This window comes from Megascapheus bottae, chromosome 5 (assembly GCF_031878675.1).
Source record: "Megascapheus bottae isolate mThoBot1 chromosome 5, mThoBot2.hap1, whole genome shotgun sequence".
Taxonomy (NCBI): Eukaryota; Metazoa; Chordata; class Mammalia; order Rodentia; family Geomyidae; genus Megascapheus; species Megascapheus bottae.
The window spans coordinates 50,018,866-50,039,221 of record NC_143513.1 but is presented as its reverse complement, the minus strand read 5'-3'; the positions used below and the strand labels follow the sequence as shown (position 1 = coordinate 50,039,221).

The following is a 20,356-nucleotide window of genomic DNA, read 5'->3' as shown; positions in this document are numbered from 1 at the left end:
GGACCTCTATTGATGTCTTCATTTTTTTTTCTGATAGGTGATGTGCAAGATTTTGCACTTCTTCCACCAGTACATGATGGCCTGCAACTACTTCTGGATGCTCTGTGAAGGGATCTATCTCCACACGCTCATCGTGGTAGCCGTGTTTGCCGAGGGTCAGCGCATGCTCTGGTATTACCTTCTTGGCTGGGGTACGTGTCTCCTCCTGATTCCAAGCCCTCTGCTCTTGTGTTTATGTGTTTACATTTTTGTGTAGTCTTGATTTCAGAGAACAGAGTGGACAAGTGTCCGTAGGAAATAAACTAAGAGTTGGATGGATGAGAAGCATCCCCCTGATGGGGAGAGTATTAACCTGGCCTGGCTTCTTTCACTTTATTACACATCTGTGGAGCGCTTCCATGGTCTCCTTCTGAAGGAACGGGGCTCCGCCAGTAAAAGATCCAACTGAGAAGCCAACAGAACCACAAAGGCCTCCAGATAGGTGGTACCTGACAACACAGGGTAGGCTATGACAGTTAGTTAAGCTAACTGTCAATTAGGTCTATACTAACCAAGGTAAGATGGATGTTTTTTCAGAACTCTCTAGAATGTCTCCCCTCTTCCAAAGATGCAAAAAGTCCATTCCTCTTGGAAAGAAGAGAGGTGAAGCAGTAAGAAGGAAAAATAACTAGGACAGAATCATACACAATTTTACCCGACCCGCCAAAAAGTTATTCACTCCCAAGTTACATCCCAAAGGAGAATCTCATGGGCCTCCCGCACTGCCACAGAGCGGACAGCTTTCCTTACCAGCTGCTCTGTTAGAGGGGCAGTAGATCTCAGAGCAGAGGCTACAAATGTCCTGCAGCTTCATCTGCCCTTTCCTTTTTCATTTTTATTGTAAAGGTGATATACAGAGGGTTATACATGCATAAGTCAGGTAATGAGGACACTTCTTTTTGAACTGTGTCAGCTCTCCCCTCATTTCCTCCCAGCTTTTTCTCTCCTGACCCCTTAGTGAGCAGAATCACTGCTGCATTTGTTTATCCTTTGTCCCACCATTCTTGTGTTCCTACTTACCTCCTCAGACAGATAAACTTAAAAAGACAGAAAGTACAGGAATCAAAACCAGACACAAAGGAGAAGAAAAAAAAAAACAAACAAAAAGTAAAACAACACAAACCTCTTGTTCCATTTCTTGGACTTCATTTCAATAAACATCATTTTATATGATCATATTTTCATATAGCTATTGAGCCTTTGTGATCCTCCTTTGGTCTCACAGTATAAATATTTAGAGTCCTGTTTAATTTGTCATGTCCAAGTGTAATTTTTTGTCTTTTATCATCATTGGGTTAGCTTGGAGATTTACAGGTCCATTTTAATAACTACAAATGAGGGAAACCATGCAACCTATGTTTCTTTGGGTCTGGCTTACTTCACTTAATTTAATTTAATTTTTTTCAAGTCTCTTCATTTCCTTACAAATAGAATAAGCCAGTTAGGAATCTTCTAAAAATATAGGTAAGATTTAGTGAGGAAGGAAAAGGATGCATTTTTTTTTAATATCACATCTTTCACTGACGGTCTTAGACAAGCATTGTTACCAGCTTTACCGAAATGTGCTTTGAGAAGTCTACACAATAGATATCCCATGATCTGTATGTCTGTGCAGGCCTAATGTAAGACTACCTATTCCTGTAATACCCATTTCCAGCAGAAATACATGAATTTTAATCTAATATATTGCTAAAACCCTGTGTGCTGGCCCTCTAATAGTGGAACAGGACTACAGATGTGGGGAAGGCTTCATATTTGAAATGATAATGCTACATTTTAGTTGTCAGTAACAGAATCTGAAAAATGACATTTATCTCAGACTACACACACACACACACACACAATCTTCTGTCAAATCTAGTATATTTATTTCAACTAAGAAAAAAATGTATGTCCTATTTCTTAAACCAGTTTTGACTATTCAAAATCATCTATCTGTCACACTCAGAAAATTTGCCTTGGAGAAAAGCCCTTCCATGGACTTTTAACATGGAACAAATAGAATTATTTTCTCTTTTAAAGAGTATCTTATTTTTATCTTCATTATTTTGGTGGGTTGGGATAGGCTGTTACAAACCTTGGGACCTGGAGAAAGAAAGGGAGAAGGAAGAAGAAGGAAAAAAAAAAGGCAAAGAACTCCAGGAGTTAGATGTGGGGTCTGTATTCCTCTCTATATTAAGTAGAGAGCATATATTATCTCTCTACATAATGAGCAGGTAGGTTTCAGATTTTCATATGCCTCTTTTGTTGTCTAATTCTGAAATGTGTACTTCAGAATAAATCCGGGGTGAGGTTTTACTCAGATGAGGCTAAGTGCATATTAGAACTGCTGTGGATAACACAACCCTTTTGAGTAAATAGTTTAACTAAAAATTATTTCAGGTCAAACATTTGGTCAATAATTCTATAGCATCATACCTTCCACGGGCTTCAAAAGTAAGACTTTGTGCCTATAGTTCACAAAAGATACGAGCCAATACGCTTCTCACCTGAGACACATTTTTAATCTGATGCTAATGTTAAAAAAAAAAACCCTCTCGTGGTGCTTCAATCAAATCAAAAAGTATCCTATTACAGTTAGATACATACGAGTCAAAAAAAGAAAAAACAAGAGAGAGAATGTTTTTAAGGAGGATTCCAACTTTATATTTACAGAATTAAAGGTGTTTTGGAAAAATATTATCAGTATTGGTCTCTGTTGTTCCATTGACAAATTCAACGATGTTTTCACTAGTACTGTGAGCTTAGGGAAAATGAATATAATTCTGCTGCTTACAAGAATGATCTGCAGATCACTGGAAGAGATAGAGAATACACTGGTTTCTCCAAAGTGTATAAAACTATGCGGGATTGGTGTCCGTATTATAAGCATACAAGAAAATGAAATGTAAGAGTAATGGTATCACCATAGCTTCAAGGGAGTCCCAATGTCTCTCCCTGAGAGCCTAGTTCATGCACAATGAAGAACTTTCTGGTTTCAGTTAATAGTCTTCATGGAAATCAAGATCATAAAGATAGCAATGGGAGCTGGGAGGTTGGCCTAGTGGTAGAGTGCTTGTCAAGCATACACGAAGACCTAGGTTCAATTCCTCAGTGCCACATACGTAGCAAAAAGCCAGAAGTGGTGCTATGGCTCAAGTGGTAGAGCCCTAGCCTTGAGAAAAATCCAGGGACAGTGCTCAGGCCCTGAGCCCAAGCCCAGGACTGGCAAAAAAAAATAGCAATGGTAATAATAGTCATAAAGGAAATTATAATGAAACTACTACACTGGGTCACTAATGAAAGGCTCTTCATTATCTGATTACTCTTTTTTTCATATATTTATTATTGTAATTAATATAATGGTTACATGATATTTGCCAGATAGATGGTGCATTAATTCCCATACATTGATACCCTTTCACATGTCTTGGTATCTGATTACTCTTAACCAATTCTCTGCAGTACCTAATGGTCTAACCAAAGTGCTTGAATGAAGTTAATGTTTGCACAGACCTCAGGGAGGATATCTTGCCTACAGTTTCTGGCAAGGATGCTAGCTTTTTCCAAGGAAGGATAACTACAAGTTAGGATTTACTCCCCAATTGTGATCTGTAATTTTCTCATCTTTAGGGTTCCCACTGGTGCCAACCATTATCCACGCCGTTACTAGAGCTCTGTACTTCAATGACAAGTAAGTACTGTGATGATTCTATTCATTTTATTCATAGATACAATTAGTTTATTGAGTGTTTCCTTCATCATTTTCAGCTGCTGGCTGAGTGTGGACACTCATCTGCTGTACATCATCCATGGCCCTGTCATGGCAGCATTGGTGGTAAGAATTGGTGTTTAAATCTAGTAGTAGCTATTATCTCTTTGTTGGGAATGTTAAAAAATATACTTCTAGGTAGTACATGTATGAAAACTTCAAGGTGAAATTAATTTAATGATACTCTATTATAAGAAAACCCATATTTTCCAACAAGTGTCTTCTGCTTTCTTTATAGAGGGAGAGGGTACTATCAGTTCATTTGTCTGCACCCCACAACTGCAGTATACTTTATTGCAAAAGATTTCCAAAGCTAGGGCCGGGAGTTTGGCCTAGTGGTTAAAGTGCTTGCCTAGCATGCATGAAGACCCGGGTTCGATTCCTCTGTACCACATACATAGAAAAAAAGCCAGAAGTGGTGCTGAGCCTCAAGTGGTAGAGCTGTAGCCTTGAGAAAGTCCAAGGACAGTGCTCAGGCCCTGAGCTCAAGCCCAGGACTGGCAAAAAAAAAAAAAAAAAAAAAAAAGATTTCCAAAGCTAGACTCTCCTTACATAATTGAGAAAACCACTTTCTTCATTGCTGAAAAAGAAAATGAAATGCCATAGTGTATATTAACTCCTGTCTATAGCAAACAAAGCAAAACCCTCTTTTATGAGCCATTACCATAACAACTGCTGATCACACACATAAAGTATTTCAGGCATTACATAAGCATTGTGATGCTGTTCCTATTAGCCACCCTCTAAAATAGATAGATCAAAATGAACCCAAAGAGTAGAGCAATCCCATTCCAAGTATATAAATAATAGATGGCCATCAGGAAATATCTTCATGAACTCAAGGTATGAAGAGATTTCTAAAGCAGTCTATAAAAACACTTAAGAAAGCAGTTCATAAATTGCCTGTAAGAACATCATGACCCTTGAGTGTGAAGATGGTTTTTGATATTCTTAGTAAGGCAATAAATTTATTAAAAGTTCAACCTCCTTAGCCATCAAGGCAATACAGATTAAACCTCAGTAGCTAACATGACACTCCACCTAGCATGGCTAACCCAAAAAGTTCTGGCTAAGGGTTGGCAAGGTGTAGAACTCCTGTGTAGTACTGGAGCGGATATAAAACAAAACCACTCTTTCAGAAACTCATCTTACCAGTTGTGTTCCAACTTAAACCTGCTCTTACCATAGGAATTGGCTAGTCTGTTCCTGGGTGTTTCTACTGTGCTATATGGGAAGGAGGTCATCTTGCACCTTCTCTAGTAATAATGTTCTATATCCTCTTTGAAGTGGTTGCTATACAGATAAATATGTTTGTCCAAATTTCCCAAATTTATGTCTGAAATCTGCATTTCCTTCATGTACATGATACTTCAATGAAGTTACTTTCTTTAAAAAAAAAAACTTGTTTATAAGGAAGCAGGGTTGGCTTTCTCTCCTACATAGGAATTTTTGAGATAAAATTCTCAGTCCTTAGTTCACTCTGTTAAATAGTCCTGGTTAAGGGAAAGTCTTAATAATGAAAACACAAACTAGTGAGAGCTAAAAATGTTGTTCTAACTCTCCTTTATAAAAATTATAAACATCTAAGTAAAGATTAGATTACAGTTGAACCTAACCTAGTTACATGCAGAGGAAGTAGTTTCCCTTTGAGGAAAAGAAAGGAAAAATTGAAGCCAGCCCTAAAAAGGGTTTTCAGTTATACCGAAGCCCCCAGAATTCTGAGGGAACTATGCTGTCCATCAGACTATCTTTTATGTTGTGTGCAGGGGACATCTACTCCCCTGCTTGTCAAACAGGAACTGAGGACCATCCAAGTCTCTACCACCTGTCAAAATAATTTGCTCATGATCTCATATCTTTACAGGTCAATTTCTTCTTCCTGCTGAACATTGTCCGGGTGCTTGTGACCAAGATGAGGCAGCACCATGAGGCGGAATCTTACATGTACCTGAAGGCTGTGAAGGCCACCATGATCCTGGTGCCCCTGCTGGGAATCCAGTTCGTTGTCTTTCCCTGGAGGCCCTCCAACAAGCTGCTTGGGAAGATATATGATTACCTCATGCACTCTCTGATTCATTTCCAGGTAAAGAAACCAATGATTTATTCAGCTAGTTTCACCATCTTACTCTAAAGCCTGTGATCTTAAATGTCACAATACAGTCTTCAATTCAATATACCCAACCTGGATTTTGAAGGAAATCAGGTTTTTCAAGGCACTGGCTTCTGTTGTGCCTTGATCTCAGGATCCTCACTGGCTCCACTCAGGCAGTGATCAGACATTCCCTTTATAAATTACTGTGACTCTGGAGTAATATGAAGCAAGGTATTTGCACCGAATTTCCCATATATCCTGCTTTGTCATCTTTCAACTGTCAGACAAATGTCAGAAATCCATCCATAACAGCTCAGTGAATATAAAGCAAAGTTGTGCCTGAATCCAAGGAGGGAATCAAGTTTCAGAGGCTGTCCTGGGCTGCATAGACTCCAGCACACTGGCTGCTTTTTCCATTCACCTGAAAGCTTTGTCCCAGATCAAATCACAGAGCTAGGTTTTCTAAGCTCAAGACAGGTCATTGGAACTAGCGCTGTGGCTCAGGGGTAGGACAGTAGCCTTGAGCTCAAGGACAGCACCCAGGCTGAGTTCAAGCCCCATGATCCACCCAAAAAAAAAAAAAAAGAAAGAAAAAGAAAAAACGAAAAAGAAAAATATAGATTCTTGCGAGAAGGGTGGGTGAGGTTCTATTCTGTGACACAAATATTACACAGATGTTTTCCTGTCTCAATTATAGATTTCAAATTAGTTTCACTTTTTACTGCCAAAGATTATTAATGTAAGGAGGATGCCAACATTAATTGGGTTGAAAAAGTTTAGGTGTTTCATTTCTTGTTGTTGTTGTTGTTGTTGTGTATTATAAGCCCACAGCTACGCACTGTGACACTTGTGCTTTTAAAAGATCCATTTGCTGAATGCTATAAGACATATTAACTGAATTTACTAGAATTCTCCTGATTTCTGAACAATAGACTTCCAACAAGAAAATACATTTCTAATGGAATAATTTTGAGATATAACCTGAATAGAAAGACTAATTCTCAAGCCTCATGTGCTATTGCAGTTATGACATGACTCCAGGCAATTTTGTATATTAATTAGGAAACAACATGCACAAAAAAACCCTTCAATTCTATTTTTCCTTCTCTTTTTTAGGGCTTCTTTGTTGCGACTATCTACTGCTTCTGCAACAACGAGGTAGGCAAGAACTTCCTGCAATGCTATCCCCCCATCTGTAAAAAAGATTTCTTGTTTCCAAAGGGTTTTAGCACACATTTCTTTGAATTTCATATGCATAATTGATCTCATAGGATTTTAGGACTAAGTCACATTATGTTTTCCACTATATCAGATGAAACTCACCTGTGGCTACATGGTAGGAACACAGGTAGGATATGGATAGGGAGCTATATTCTTACCATTTAGTGGTATCCTGGACCAGTCAGTACCTCTAGTGGCAAAGCCAAAACAACTCTGAGAGTTCCCATAGAAAGAGAAACTAATTCTCAATCCTCATGGAAGATTCATTCCCTAGTTAGGACAGAGCCAATATCCTACCAGTTTTCACTTGTTCGCCATTTTCAAGTTATTTGATTCTACTGTCAGAACACTGCTTCACATGTTGAAAATCATCCTAATGTTAAATGAAAATGATGTCCAAGTTAAATATAGATATATATGCATTATCTGAATAATCAGATAAGTAGAATCTAGAGATTTATGTGGCAGGTGTTCTTGGAGGTAAGAGTATCCTTTCTGGGGGGAGGGTAATGGGTACCAAGACATGTGAAAGGGTATCAATGTATGTGAATTAATGCACCTTCTATCTGGCAAATATCATGTAACCCTTTTATTAAAAAATATTTAAAAAATAAATAAAAAGTCAAAAAAATAGTACCCTTTCTTTGAAGAACATCTTGCCTGGGAATTCAATTTCTAACACATGAAAGTAGAGCTGCTATTGTCCCAACATAGTTGTGGTGACAACTAAGACCGGAGTCCCAGTTTAGTTAACTAAACTAACATTGTCTAGGATTCTTCTCTAAGACCTTTGGGAAAGTGATCTGTACTTCTTCTAGGATTGTATAATTTTGCTGAAAAGATATTTGAAATAATTCCTATTGATTGTCCCATGACACAATTACACTTCATTTTAGATATTAACATATTTCCTATTTATAACATTTCCTGTTACTAATTAGATCTATTTTCTAGCCATAATTGACAGATGCTTAATCTATTTTCTATTGTTTACTTCTTTAGTTAAATAATACTCAGTGAACAACAAAATATGTTTCTGCTCTGTGGCCCATTGCCCGTTGTGGGAATTTTAATTTCTTTCCTTTTCATTAGTAAACTTTATTCCTTCTTACCTTTATCTAACAGCTCATTCCTTATTCAAAAAAGTTATGTTGTGGGCCGGGAGTTTGGCCTAGTGGTTAAAGTGCTTGCCTAGCATGCATGAAGACCCGGGTTCGATTCCTCAGTACCACATACATAGAAAAAAGCTGGAAGTGGTGCTGAGGCTCAAGTGGTAGAGCTCTAGCCTTGAGAAAGTCCAAGGACAGTGCTCAGGCCCTGAGCCCAAGCCCAGGACTGGCAAAAAAAAAAAAGTTATGTTGTGTATTTATTATTGCCAATAGCTAGCCTAGGATTAGGTAAGAGAAATTCTTATATTGTTAGCTGCTAGAGAAATCCCCTCTTCTTATTTGAGAGTAAAATGTAATCGGTGAAAATGGCTTAAATTATGTTAAGTAGCATATTCCCAGTGAATGCTTTTGCTTTTTTGCATTGTTTCAGGCAGCACATAATAACAAAAAAAAAAAAAGAGGCTAATATAACAATCAGATTCGGGGGAGGGGGATGCTTTGAAGTCACAAGAGAACTTAGTGCATTTATAAAAAGACCACAAGATTTATTGTGCCTTACCTATGACGCTGTCACTGGGAGTGCCAGAAACAGAAAGCAAACCCAGAGGTACTCCTAAAAATTACACTGGCTTGAGTTCATTTGATGTATCGTCTCTGGGTTGTAGTTGTTTGTTTCTGTTGTTGTTTTTAATAAAAGAAGCCATTTCCATTATCAGTAAGATTCTGCTACTGGAAGACTGGGTCAGTGTGACATTTCTAATAACATAGATATTGTATACTATGTCAAATATAATATCACAGCCTCTAGTTGTCAAACATCTGGGCCTCCACTGGGCATTCTGTGTACAGAGCTATGTATCGCTTGGAAGAAGCGATTTCCAGGTGTGCAAGACAAAACTGGGATGGGACTTCGTCTCACTAAATATTGAGTTTTGGCAACTGAGCAGTTCAGAGGCAAATATGTCAGTTTCAAAATGGTGCGATTGAATTTTTCATTTTCATTCATTACTGGTATGCAGTCAGTGGAGGGGTGCGGGGTAGAGCAAGGAAGGAATTGGGAGAAGTATCAAAACAAGAATCAGAAACTGCCCGAGAGCATTACGTAGGTATCAAACACTTTCTGCAATTCTTCTAATAAATTAATGATGAGGTATCTAAGGGGCCTCCCAAAGATCAGAGCTGAAAATAAGGAAGTGCTTTTGGAGTAGTAGTTTAGTACTGAGGATGCTCACATCTCCTTAGATGTTCTCTCTTCTTCCTGACACTAGACATCACTGTAGATCACAGTCAGTTGTAACAATTGCAGTTCCACACCATCCTACGCGGGCTCCATATTTCAAACTTGGCACTAAATCACTTAATAAAACCACGGGTAGGGTGGATGTAAAGTGATTGGTGTTCTTTGTTCTTATTTTAATGTCAGAGATAAGTTTATATCTAATAAGTCTATTGATTTTCAGAAGCAATGAAAATCTCCCCAGTGGGTTTTGTTGTTTTGTTTTGAAGAGCACAGATTCAAAGTTCTTATTCTTATCACCAAAGCAGCATCAGGTTCCACCTGTAATATTGTAAGAGATAATTGCCCTTATTAAATTGTAAATATTGCAATGTCATTTGCTTGCAGCTCAGGGTCTCTTTTTATATGTGTGGTTTATAAATTGAAGCAGATTACCCTCTTCACACACAAGGATGGGTTATAATTTTAGAATGCAATTAGAGAAGGTTGTGAACTTTCTGTTATAATAACTTTAAAAATTAAAATAGACATCGAGTGCTTCGCCCTCGTTCTGAGCTGAGTGCTTCAATATGCATGGATACTCTAATTGAGGATTCTTTTTTTAAAGTGGTGAGACAAAACAAACTGTTTTTACTGGGCTCTTTTGAAAACTCAGGTTAAACTTACATCTATCTCTCTGTCTTAGCTAGCCCTAAATATTTATATCAAATTTAGGTATAAGCACAATCTTGGTGTTCAATAGATGTTGAATCTATAGAAAATATCAGTTTCACTTCTCAGGACGTTGCTTCTCCAAAAGTACATATTGTCCATATTTTATGATAGTCTCCTATTATGTGTTTATCATTATCCAACATACTAGACATCTTTTGAAGGAGATTGAGATCTTATTCTTAAAGGGTCTTCTTTGCCATTCACTGATAGTTCACACTTCTAATCCCAGATACTCAGGACAGTGACGTTTCGAAATCAGCCAGGGCAGAAAATTAACCAGCAAAAAAAGCCAGGAGGGGAAGCTGTGGAGCTGAGCTCGAGTGATAGAACCGCAGACATGAGTGAAAATGCCTAGCAAGGATGTGAGGCCCCAAGTTCAAGGCCCAGTTGGGAGACACACACACACATGCACCCCTTAACTAAAGTTTTACCTCATCTCAAGCCATGCTGAATAGGAATAAACACACTCGATGGGGATGTAACCATAGCATGTAGAAGTTTATGCTATGGTTGGTTCATGCATATGCTTTCTGGATGGAATTTCACTTAAAATGTTGCACGCTCACGAGTGAGCATCAGATACAAGTGTTCTAGCCCTCTTCCCTACGGTGTGATATGCACACCCTATCACGAAACCAAATCAGCCTTTGCTCCCTAGGTGGTGTTGCCCCTGAGAGCCAACAACAAACAGCCTGGTGAGAACTGAGTAGAGAAGCCAGTCAGCCTCCCCTGCTGATCCACTCCCATCCTGGGTGCTCACCCTCCCCCGCTCTTCCCTCTCCAGGTCCAAACCACCTTGAAGCGCCAGTGGAACCAGTTCCGAATCCAGTGGAGCCAGCGCTGGGGTCGCCGCCGCCGCCGCCGGCCTCGCCGCTCGGCTTCCCGCACCGCCTCCGCCTCCGCCGAGGCCGGCCAGCTCCCGGTTTACATCTGCCATCAGGAGCTGAGGGAGATGGGGCCCCACAGCCCCGAGGGGGCCGAGAGCATCCCCATGAATGTCCTCCAGCAAGAGCAAGAGTCCTCGGCGTGAAGGGGAAGCCGCAGGCGAAGGCGCGCCCCGAGCCCCAAGCCCCAGCCCTTCTCCCCTGGGGGAGACCGATGAAGACCATGCCTGTCCCGGTGACTCCCGCCCCCCAGGAGCCCTCAACCTGAAGAAAGTCATTCTTGGTACTATCGCTTTGGGAGACGGTCTAGGAATGGAGTCTCCCACTGCAACTCGTGAACCCCACCCTCTACCCCGGACTGTCGTAGTCATGCTAGTCAAGTATCCAAGAAAAATAAAAACACAGTGGAATTGATCTTAGTTCAGATACAGGGTGCTCCTTGTTAATCTTGAGCCATTTCTAGCTTTGGAAAAAAAATTCAAACCTCTCTCTTTCTCTTTCTCTCTGTTTTCTTTTTAAACTCTGGGTTTTGACGCAGACTATTTCTTGTATTTGACTATGGATCTATTTTTAATCTTGTTATTTAAACCAATTCTGATGTGTCTCGTGGCCTCGGGAAGATAAAATGAGTTTCCAATCTAAGATGACTAAGAAAGTGAAGAAAAGACCTGCATTTTGGCAGAGAGATGTAATGCTTTGAAAGAAAAGAGTTGGTTTCCTGGAACTATTCCATGCCCAGCTTGGTCTGGGGACTAATTCTGTCGACTGCGGCAGGTTCTAGCTGTTGGAAGGAATTGGTCATCATGTGGAATGCGCTCTGGTTGCTGACATTTATAAATCGGGAGGCCACAAAGAATCCATCACCAAACTTCACAGAACTGCCAAAAATGTAATTTTTCGTGGAAGAAAATTCTCTTTAAAGAGTTTTCCACTTTCCTAAATGCTAGGGTTTCTAAAGCAAACACACTGGGGTTTATAAAGCACATTACCTCTTGTGCCCTTGGGTGCTATCTAGCAGTAAAAGATAAATTTGTTTAAGACTGGTAATTAAAAGATTCCATAGAAGTCCATTAACTGCTTTCCACCCAGCTTCAGCAGTTAACAAGATCAGAGCCTTTTCCAGGATTATTCAGTATGGATTAATTAGAAATTGGTTTGTAGTTGATCTCTTGTATTAGCAAAACAGAAAAAAGTTTGCCTCTATGCTAATTTATGTTAAAATAAGAGTTTCTTGTTAAAACTCAGTGTTACATTTCCACATCTCTTTGCTTCCCAGTATAAGATCTTTATTTAAAAAAAAAAAAAACAAAAAAAGAAAAAGGCCAGTATCATCACTTACTATGTTGAAATCTTCTAAATCTCATGTCTTATCCAAATCATCTTTTGCTACTGACTTTCAGAGGTGATGTAGTTGTGGAAAGACAATAAGTGGATTCATTCTGGTTACATATTTAGTGTACCCAGAGAAAATTCTATTTCTCCAGTGAGATGTATTTTGGATACTACTGCAGTTTAAATCTTCTTTACTGAGTGCAAGGGAGGAACAGCAAAGAAGGCATTTTTCCAATCACAGTGTTATGTAGTGATGTTTTGTTTACAAACTTGGAAAACAATTCCAGGCAGCTCTCGTACAAATGTGATAATCTATTGCTGAAGTATTTTAGATGTTGTTGTGCTAATGTAGTAGTGACTGAACAGATTCCTGTAGTATTGTAAATAGTGCCAAAGTTGTGTGAACTGCTTCTGCTGTGTACGTGTTTAAATCAATATGGAGCATATTAAAAGGCAAAAAAAACTATATATTTGCATATTTTTCTAAAAATTACATGATTCATCTTTTCATTCACTCATCATGTCTGCTACTCATTCATTCCATGCTTTCTTTTCCATTTCAGCCATGAGCTGCTGATACTCCACCTTGCTTGTTTTACAGGAGGAGGAATGAGACCCCACAACTATAGGTTAGGAAACATGTGAAAAATCTCTAGGTCCTTAACTTTATTAGTGTAGCCACCTTCAATCTTCAATTTGACAATAAACTTACTGCCTCAGCTCTCATATCCTTGATAATACAAAAACAATACTCAACTGCAATCTGTTTTTGTGTAACATTGGAGTGGACAACAAAGAAATCCAAACAAGGAATTATCAAATTATCTCATTGATCATTGTTTTTTACACTGTTGTGGGACCAGAATCGATCTGTCAAACATCATATCAGATCATGAGAACTTTACAATTGCCAGTTTTTAATATAGGGGGAAACACTAAGGATGTGTAAATGGTAACTAATTAAGTATGGTTAGAATGCACAAAGGCTACTATTGATCTGGAAAGCCTGAAATGGAAAACTGAGGAGAAAATGAGAAACTATGATGAACTAATAAACAGGAGCAATTTGTAAGAACTTCACATTATGTGATAGCATCCAAAATTGTTGCCTAGTGAAATCTGGGTAACTTTTTCAGAAATGATACATAAAGCCCGCATTGTTTCCTGAATGTTCCAGAGAGTGATACAAATAGATACTATTTTCCCTGTGATCTTAAAGAACAAAAGCCATTTTCCATTATAGCCTAAAACCTAATTCTTCAACAGAATGACTTAAATTCAGACATCTGCCCACCTGCTTTGATTCCTAACTACAAAGTGATCCAAAATAGGCCTGTGTGTACAAATGGATAACATGATTCCCAGAGGAAGAAAAGATATTGGAAGAGTCATGAAAAAGGCTCATAATGCAGCTACTAGAGTTTTCATTCATTCCATCATTCATCACTCATTGGTTCCACAGATGTTTCATACACCTTCCATGCTCCCATAGTAATGTTTATTAATAATTATTATGGTAAGATTTCCTTTGAGGTAACTATTTCTTTTTGGAGTTAGTTGTAAAAATTAAAATACACTATGTGAAAACTAAAACCACTAATAACTAGGGAGGGAAAACAAAATGACACACATGGCTGGAGGTGGTGGCTGAGTGTTGAGTCCCCCCTCATGAACACTGGACTGCTGAACTCCGATTATCAGATGCACTCTGAAAACAGGACTAGAGACTCAAGGTTGAATACTCATTTTCCCCACACACAACAAGAGTCAGAAACACTGGTCCTTCCATCAATTACACTGCAGCCTACTGCATGCCAGGAGCATTAACCCTTCAATGTTTCAAATGAGATTATTAGGATAAGTGGAGATTACAAAACAAATTGAGGGAAAAAAAACCTATAAGATGAAGTCAGAAGCTCCATCTGCAATTAACATTGAAATGAAAATAGGAAGGGTTACTTATGGAGTAGATGAGCCAATGGTCATTGGCTTATTTATTTTGAGTACCACATTCCGATAACTGGTGTTTATTTGCTTGTTCTTTTTTATTATATTTTATTGTCAGGATTTGCTTCTTCTTTAATTACTTTCTTTAGGAATATTATCTACAATTTAAGAGCAAAATGTCTCTTCCAGAGAAATGAATAGATAGAAAGTAAAACATACAGATGAGACATGTAGATGGACAATAACTGGATAATAGTCCCAGAAAGACACCAATATCTTGCAATGAGAAATGGGATATATTTGCAGAAATATAGTTAAAATTCTTTCACTGTTAAAAATAAAAGATCTCAAAGTAGAAATACTTCAAAGACTTTCAAGCAATACACCAAAGTAAAATTTTTAGGGAAAGATCAACATGACATAACAAAAGGTTAAAAATTTTCTCTCACGGGGGGGGGGGGGGGGGAATGAATATTGAAGGGAAAACCTAAATGTTGAAGAAAGAAATATAAATAAAGGAGTCATAAGATATGTAAAATACATCTTACAACCAATCTTGGATCCCAACAACCAAGTTACGCATGCAATAAGAGACACACACAATACAAAAGGAACTCTAAAAGGTTTAACAAAATAAACACTAGAAAATGGGTACCTGAAAGGGGTAGGAGTGACTAAAGGGATTGGAGTAGATAAGTGAAGAGGAAAAGATAGTGGGAATGCAGCCATGAATACAATGCTTGTCCTACAGAATTAAGAAAAGGGAGGGAAGGGTTGTTTTGGAAGTGAGGGGTGTGAATGCTGAAAGGAATGACAAGATTCATTGTATTCTTAAACCACTTTGTTAAATGACCACTCCTCCTCCCCAGCCCCTACATACAAATAAATAAGGACAGGAACATTATGCTAGAGAAATAGGAATCAAAAGAAACTGGTAAGAGCTATCCGAATATTAAACAAAACATCAAAAAAGATGTGGTCTTGGTCCTTCCAGATGTTACAGCAAAATATCCTTAAATTGGACAATCTATGATAAATGATGAAAGGGAGACAGGAGCCTCTGGCAGGCTCTTCCATGAGAGCAATAATGGCACTCAGGAAGTGAAAAGTCCTTGGAAATTTACCATTTCTCATTTCCTAACTCTGTGACTTTGGAGATTCCATTTCAATGTAAGAATTTTGAGAAGAACATGGACATTAAGATTACAACAGAGGCCTGGAGTTTGGCCTACTGGTAGAGTGCTTGCCTAGCATGCATGAAGAGCCGGGTTCGATTCCTCTGTACCACATACACAGAAAAAAGCCAGAAGTGGTGCTGTGGCTCAAGCGGTAGAGCTCTAGCCTTGAGAAAGTCCAAGGACAGTGCTCAGGCCCTGAGTTCAAGCCCAGGACTGGCCAAAAAAAAAAACCAAGATACAACTCAATACTGAGATGAGAGCACACATATGCACTCTCTTTAAGTATGCACAAGATGCTGATATAACAGTGTATTTAAGAACAAGGTATATTTATAACACACACTGCAACCACAAAAAAGATCTCTGCCCATAATGAAAATAGATAAATTAATAGCAAAATTGTAGTTCAAACAATCTGATATCAGAAATGAATGCTTCTAAGTAATTCTTACTTTTAGGTGGATATTAAGAAATACAGAGTGGCATTTGTATCTACTAGTGTTACTGAAGCATTAATTATTAATACTTCTTAAATTATCACAATTCTAAATTCATAGGACATCCCTAAAGCAATTTCAAGAAACTCAAATTTTAGTCACATTTAAGAGAAAACAATAAATCAAGCAACCGAGAAAAAGCAAAACACAAAGAACATTGTCACTGTCTCTGCAGATTTTTGGTAAAAATTAAAGATTATGGGGACATAAGGTACTTTTATCTTCTTCAAAAAGAAAACAGTAGCTTTGGCAGAAAGGTAAAGTAAAATGAGAAATGTCTGGATATCTCTAATAGTACAGTGGGGGCTGCCTTCCCTTTCTAAAGACAGAGGATTCTATTTGGCAGAATATCTACTGACACTATCAGGAAATTTTTAATATGGGGAAGGGGGGTGATAGTCCCGTATGTAAATCTGAAACTTTCTCTGAAGCTCTCTGCATGACAGATAAAAGAGGTAGATTTCATGCAAAATTATCTGCTAAAAAGTCATAAATCAGGCCTGGAGTATGGCCTAGTGTAGAGTGTTCTCCTAGCCTGTGTGTTCGATTCCTCTGTACCACATGACAGAAAAAGACAGAAGTGGTGCTGTGGCTCAGGGGTAGAGCACAGCCTTGAGAAAGCTCAAGGACAGTGCCCAGGCCCTTAGTTCAAGCCCCAGGACTGATAAAAAATAAAAAGTCAAATCATTTTTATATTCTATAGATATTATAGGATGATACACCGTATGAGAGTAACATAATCAAGTGGAAATTTAAAGGCAAATAGGAAAATACTGTAATGTGGATATTATAGAGCATAAGAGAGACAGCAACAATAGAAAAACTTGTCTTTTTCAAAAGAAAATAAAACCCCTAAACTACTAAAGGGATGGATGACCAGCATAATCGAACCTTGAGAAATGATTTGCCCACACAACCAAAAGTAGACTTGGACAGGAAGAAAACAGAAAGGAACATCTAAAGACATTAGTATGTTGAGTTCTCTGGGAAGGATATAGTATGTATATATATATATTTTTTTTTTTTTTTAACCAATCCTAGGGCTTGAATTCAGGGGTTGGGCATCCTTAGACACTTGATGTGGTTCCAAGGATTCTAACTCAGGGCTTCATGCATGCTCGGCGAATACTCTACCACTAGGCCATACTCCCAACCTAGAATGCAGTACTTTATGAAGAAAAACAAGGTTGCAATTTTTGTTGTTTGGGGTTGATCAGGTAATTCATATTACGCTTCTCTGTTTCCTTCTTTGGTTTTGTTTCAGAGTTTGTTTTGTTTTGTATTCAGAAAACAATTAGAAATCTTGCATTTTGAACAATGCATAAAGCTAAGAAAAAAAGAAAAGACATACATAATTTATAAACAAATGGGCAACAATAACCAAGAGAGTGATTCCAGAGGTCACATGTACACTGAGCTCATTCACACCAGAAGTCTTATTTTGACAGTTTATGAAGTATTTCAGTTATTTATTTATTTGTTTGTTTTTTTGCACCTTTGATTAATGCCCTGTTGTCACTGGGTTGTTTGTTTGTTTGTTTGTTTCTGTTACTTTGTCTTGTATATAAATGCATCTGGCATGCAGACGAAAGGGGGAATCATAGAAAAGTCAGGATGGGTGAACCAATACAACAGCGATAGTCATTAGACACCATGTTGAAAATGAACTTTACAACTTTGACAGGAGGGGAGTCAGGAAAGGCAAAAGGGGAGAAAAACATGGGAATGGGTAACATTGTTCAAAAGAAATGTACTCATCACCTTGCTTAATTGTAACTCCTCTGTACTTAACTGTAATCTTAACTCCTCTTACTTAACTGTAACAGTAACCCTTCTGTACATCACATTTATAATAAAAAAAAACTGGAAAAAATATACAAATAATACATAAAACAACTTCTCTTTGAAATACACTGGAATCCCCAAAAGGCAACATCTTTTTTTGTTAAAACATTATATTTTTAATGATATACACAAAACATAAAATGAGGACAGTGAGAAATAATGACCTGCAGAGGAAAGGGTTGGAAGGACTATGATAGTTCAGTGTATATGACTTTGAATGAGGCAAATATAAAGCTGAATCCTACAGAAAAAGAGAACAGGTGGAAGAAGAGGAAGTGGGTCACAGAGTTCAACATTTAGATTTCAGAATTAATACATTCATGACAAAATTGATAGTATGCCCTAAGAATGATCATATTAGGATAGATTAATGTAACATTGGCTCAGAAGGTCAAGAATATTCAAGTTGTGGTTGTTTTTTTTCATGTATTTTTATTGTAATAAATAGAAGGGTTACATTATGTTCATCAGATAGAAGGTACATTACTTCACAAATATTGATACCCTTTCTCATGTCCTGTTTCCCATTTCCCTCCCCCCTCACAACTTGATTTCCCCCTTCCCTGTCCTATTTCAAACAACAAATTAAGCATATATAAAATATATCAGATAACAAGGTGAAATATTGTAACAATATGAGATAACCAAGGGACAGTAAAAGAGATGAAAGATAACATAGTACATCAAGGACAATAATCACTCATTATATGGCTTTTGTTTCTATATCCTGGAGGTCCTTACATTTAGCGTCATACTATATGGACTTATGTATCTAGATTTTGTTCTGTTGTGAATCTCTGCTAGGAGAGCTCAAGGTTTCTACTGATTGGGACAAATGAGGGAGACAATTGGCCTATGTTTCTTTGAGTCTGGCTTACTTCATTTAATACGATTTTTTTAAGTCTTTCCATTTCCTTACAAATGGTGTAATGACATTCTTTCCGATAGCAGCATAGAATTCCACTGTGTATAAATACCACATCTTGTTGATCCACTCATCAACTGAGGGACATCTGGGTTGATTCCATAGCTTTTCTGTGGTAAATAGTGCTGCAATGAACATCATTGTGCTAGTGGATTTAGTATGTCCTTGTTTCTGGACAATTGGACAAATGCCAAGTAGTGGAATTGCTGGGTCATAGGGAAGTTCTATATTTAGTCTTTTGAGGAACTGCCATACTGCTTTTCATAGTGATTGAACGAACTTACACTCCCACCAACAGCGTAGTAGTGATTCCCTCCTGGCCACATCCCCTCCAGCATCTGTTGTTATTAGTTTTCTCGATCCTGCCCATTCTAACTGGAGTGAGGTGGAATCTTAGAGTTGTTTTGATTTGCATTTCTTTTATGGCCAGAGATGTTGAGCATTTCTTCATGTGTCTATAGGCCATTCTAATTTCTTCTTCAGAGAAGACTCTCTTTAAGTCCTTGGCCCATGGGATGGTAGTTTCTTTGTAGATTATTTTGGAGTGACTCAATTTTTTGAGCTGTTGATATATTTTAGATATGAGGCCTTTGTCTATTGTAGGGTTAGTGAAGATCTTCTCCTACTCTGTAGGCTTTCTAGTTAATTTGCTAGCTATGTCCTTTGCCTACAGAAGCTCTGCAGTTTAATGCAATCCCACTTATCCAGTCTTTCTCTGATTTGTTGTGTTTCTTGGTCCTTATTAAGAAAGTTTCCACCTGTGCCAAGGAGACCTAGAGTATCTCCAGTTCCTTCTTGTAAAGTTTTCAGTGTATTGGCTTTTACTTTGAGGTCTTTGATCCGTTTGCAGTTAATACTAGTGCAGGGTGACAAAGAAGGATCCAATTTTAGTTTTTTGCAGGTGCTTAACCAGTTCTGCCAGCACTACTTGTTGAAGAGTCTGTCTTTCTTCCATTCTATTTTTTTGGCTCTCTTATCAAAGATTCGGTGACCATAGGTCTGTGGGTTAATATCTGGGTGTTCAGTTCTATTCCATTGGTCTTCAGGCCTGTTCTTGTGCCAGTACCAAGCTGTTTTGGTTACTATAGCTCTATAATAGAGTCTAAAGTTTGGTATTGAAATTCCTCCAGCGCTGTTTTTTTCTGCTAAGAAGTGTTTTTGCTATACGGGATCTTTTATTGTTCCATATGAAATTTTGGATTGCTTCTTCTATTTCTTTAAAGAATGATATTGGGATATTGATGAGTATTGCGTTGAATTTGTAGATAGCCCTTGGCAAGATTGCCATTTTCATGATGTTGATTTTTCCAATCCAGGAGCACGGGAGGTTTTTCCATTTCCTCAGTTCTGCTTTAATTTCCATTTTCAGGGTTTTAAAGTTTTCATCAGAAAGGTCCTTTACATTCTTGGTTAATTCCTAGGTACTTTATTTTCTTTGAGGCTATTGCAAAAGGAGTTGCTTTCCTGATTGTTGCCTCGTTCCTCTCACTGTTGGCATATAGGAAGGCAGTTGATTTTTGAGGGTTAATTTTATATCCTGCTACCTTTCCGAAGTTTTGAATCAGCTCAAGGAGCTTGGGAGTGG

At 38.1% G+C, this 20,356-nt stretch overlaps 1 protein-coding gene across 1 annotated transcript in view; it reads left to right on the top strand.

The window, feature by feature from the left end:
- The window catches only part of Calcr (calcitonin receptor), a 34,298-nt gene extending 21,473 nt beyond the window's left edge, over nucleotides 1-12,825 (top strand). The window contains exons 7-12 of the mRNA XM_090332345.1: nucleotides 38-191; nucleotides 3,652-3,712; nucleotides 3,790-3,856; nucleotides 5,655-5,873; nucleotides 6,999-7,040; nucleotides 10,948-12,825. Of these exons, the coding sequence (XP_090188471.1) occupies nucleotides 38-191; nucleotides 3,652-3,712; nucleotides 3,790-3,856; nucleotides 5,655-5,873; nucleotides 6,999-7,040; nucleotides 10,948-11,193 (789 nt within the window). The 3' untranslated portion in view covers nucleotides 11,194-12,825. The remainder of the gene's footprint in view (nucleotides 1-37; nucleotides 192-3,651; nucleotides 3,713-3,789; nucleotides 3,857-5,654; nucleotides 5,874-6,998; nucleotides 7,041-10,947) is intronic.
- Nucleotides 12,826-20,356: the final 7,531 nt, after the last annotated feature.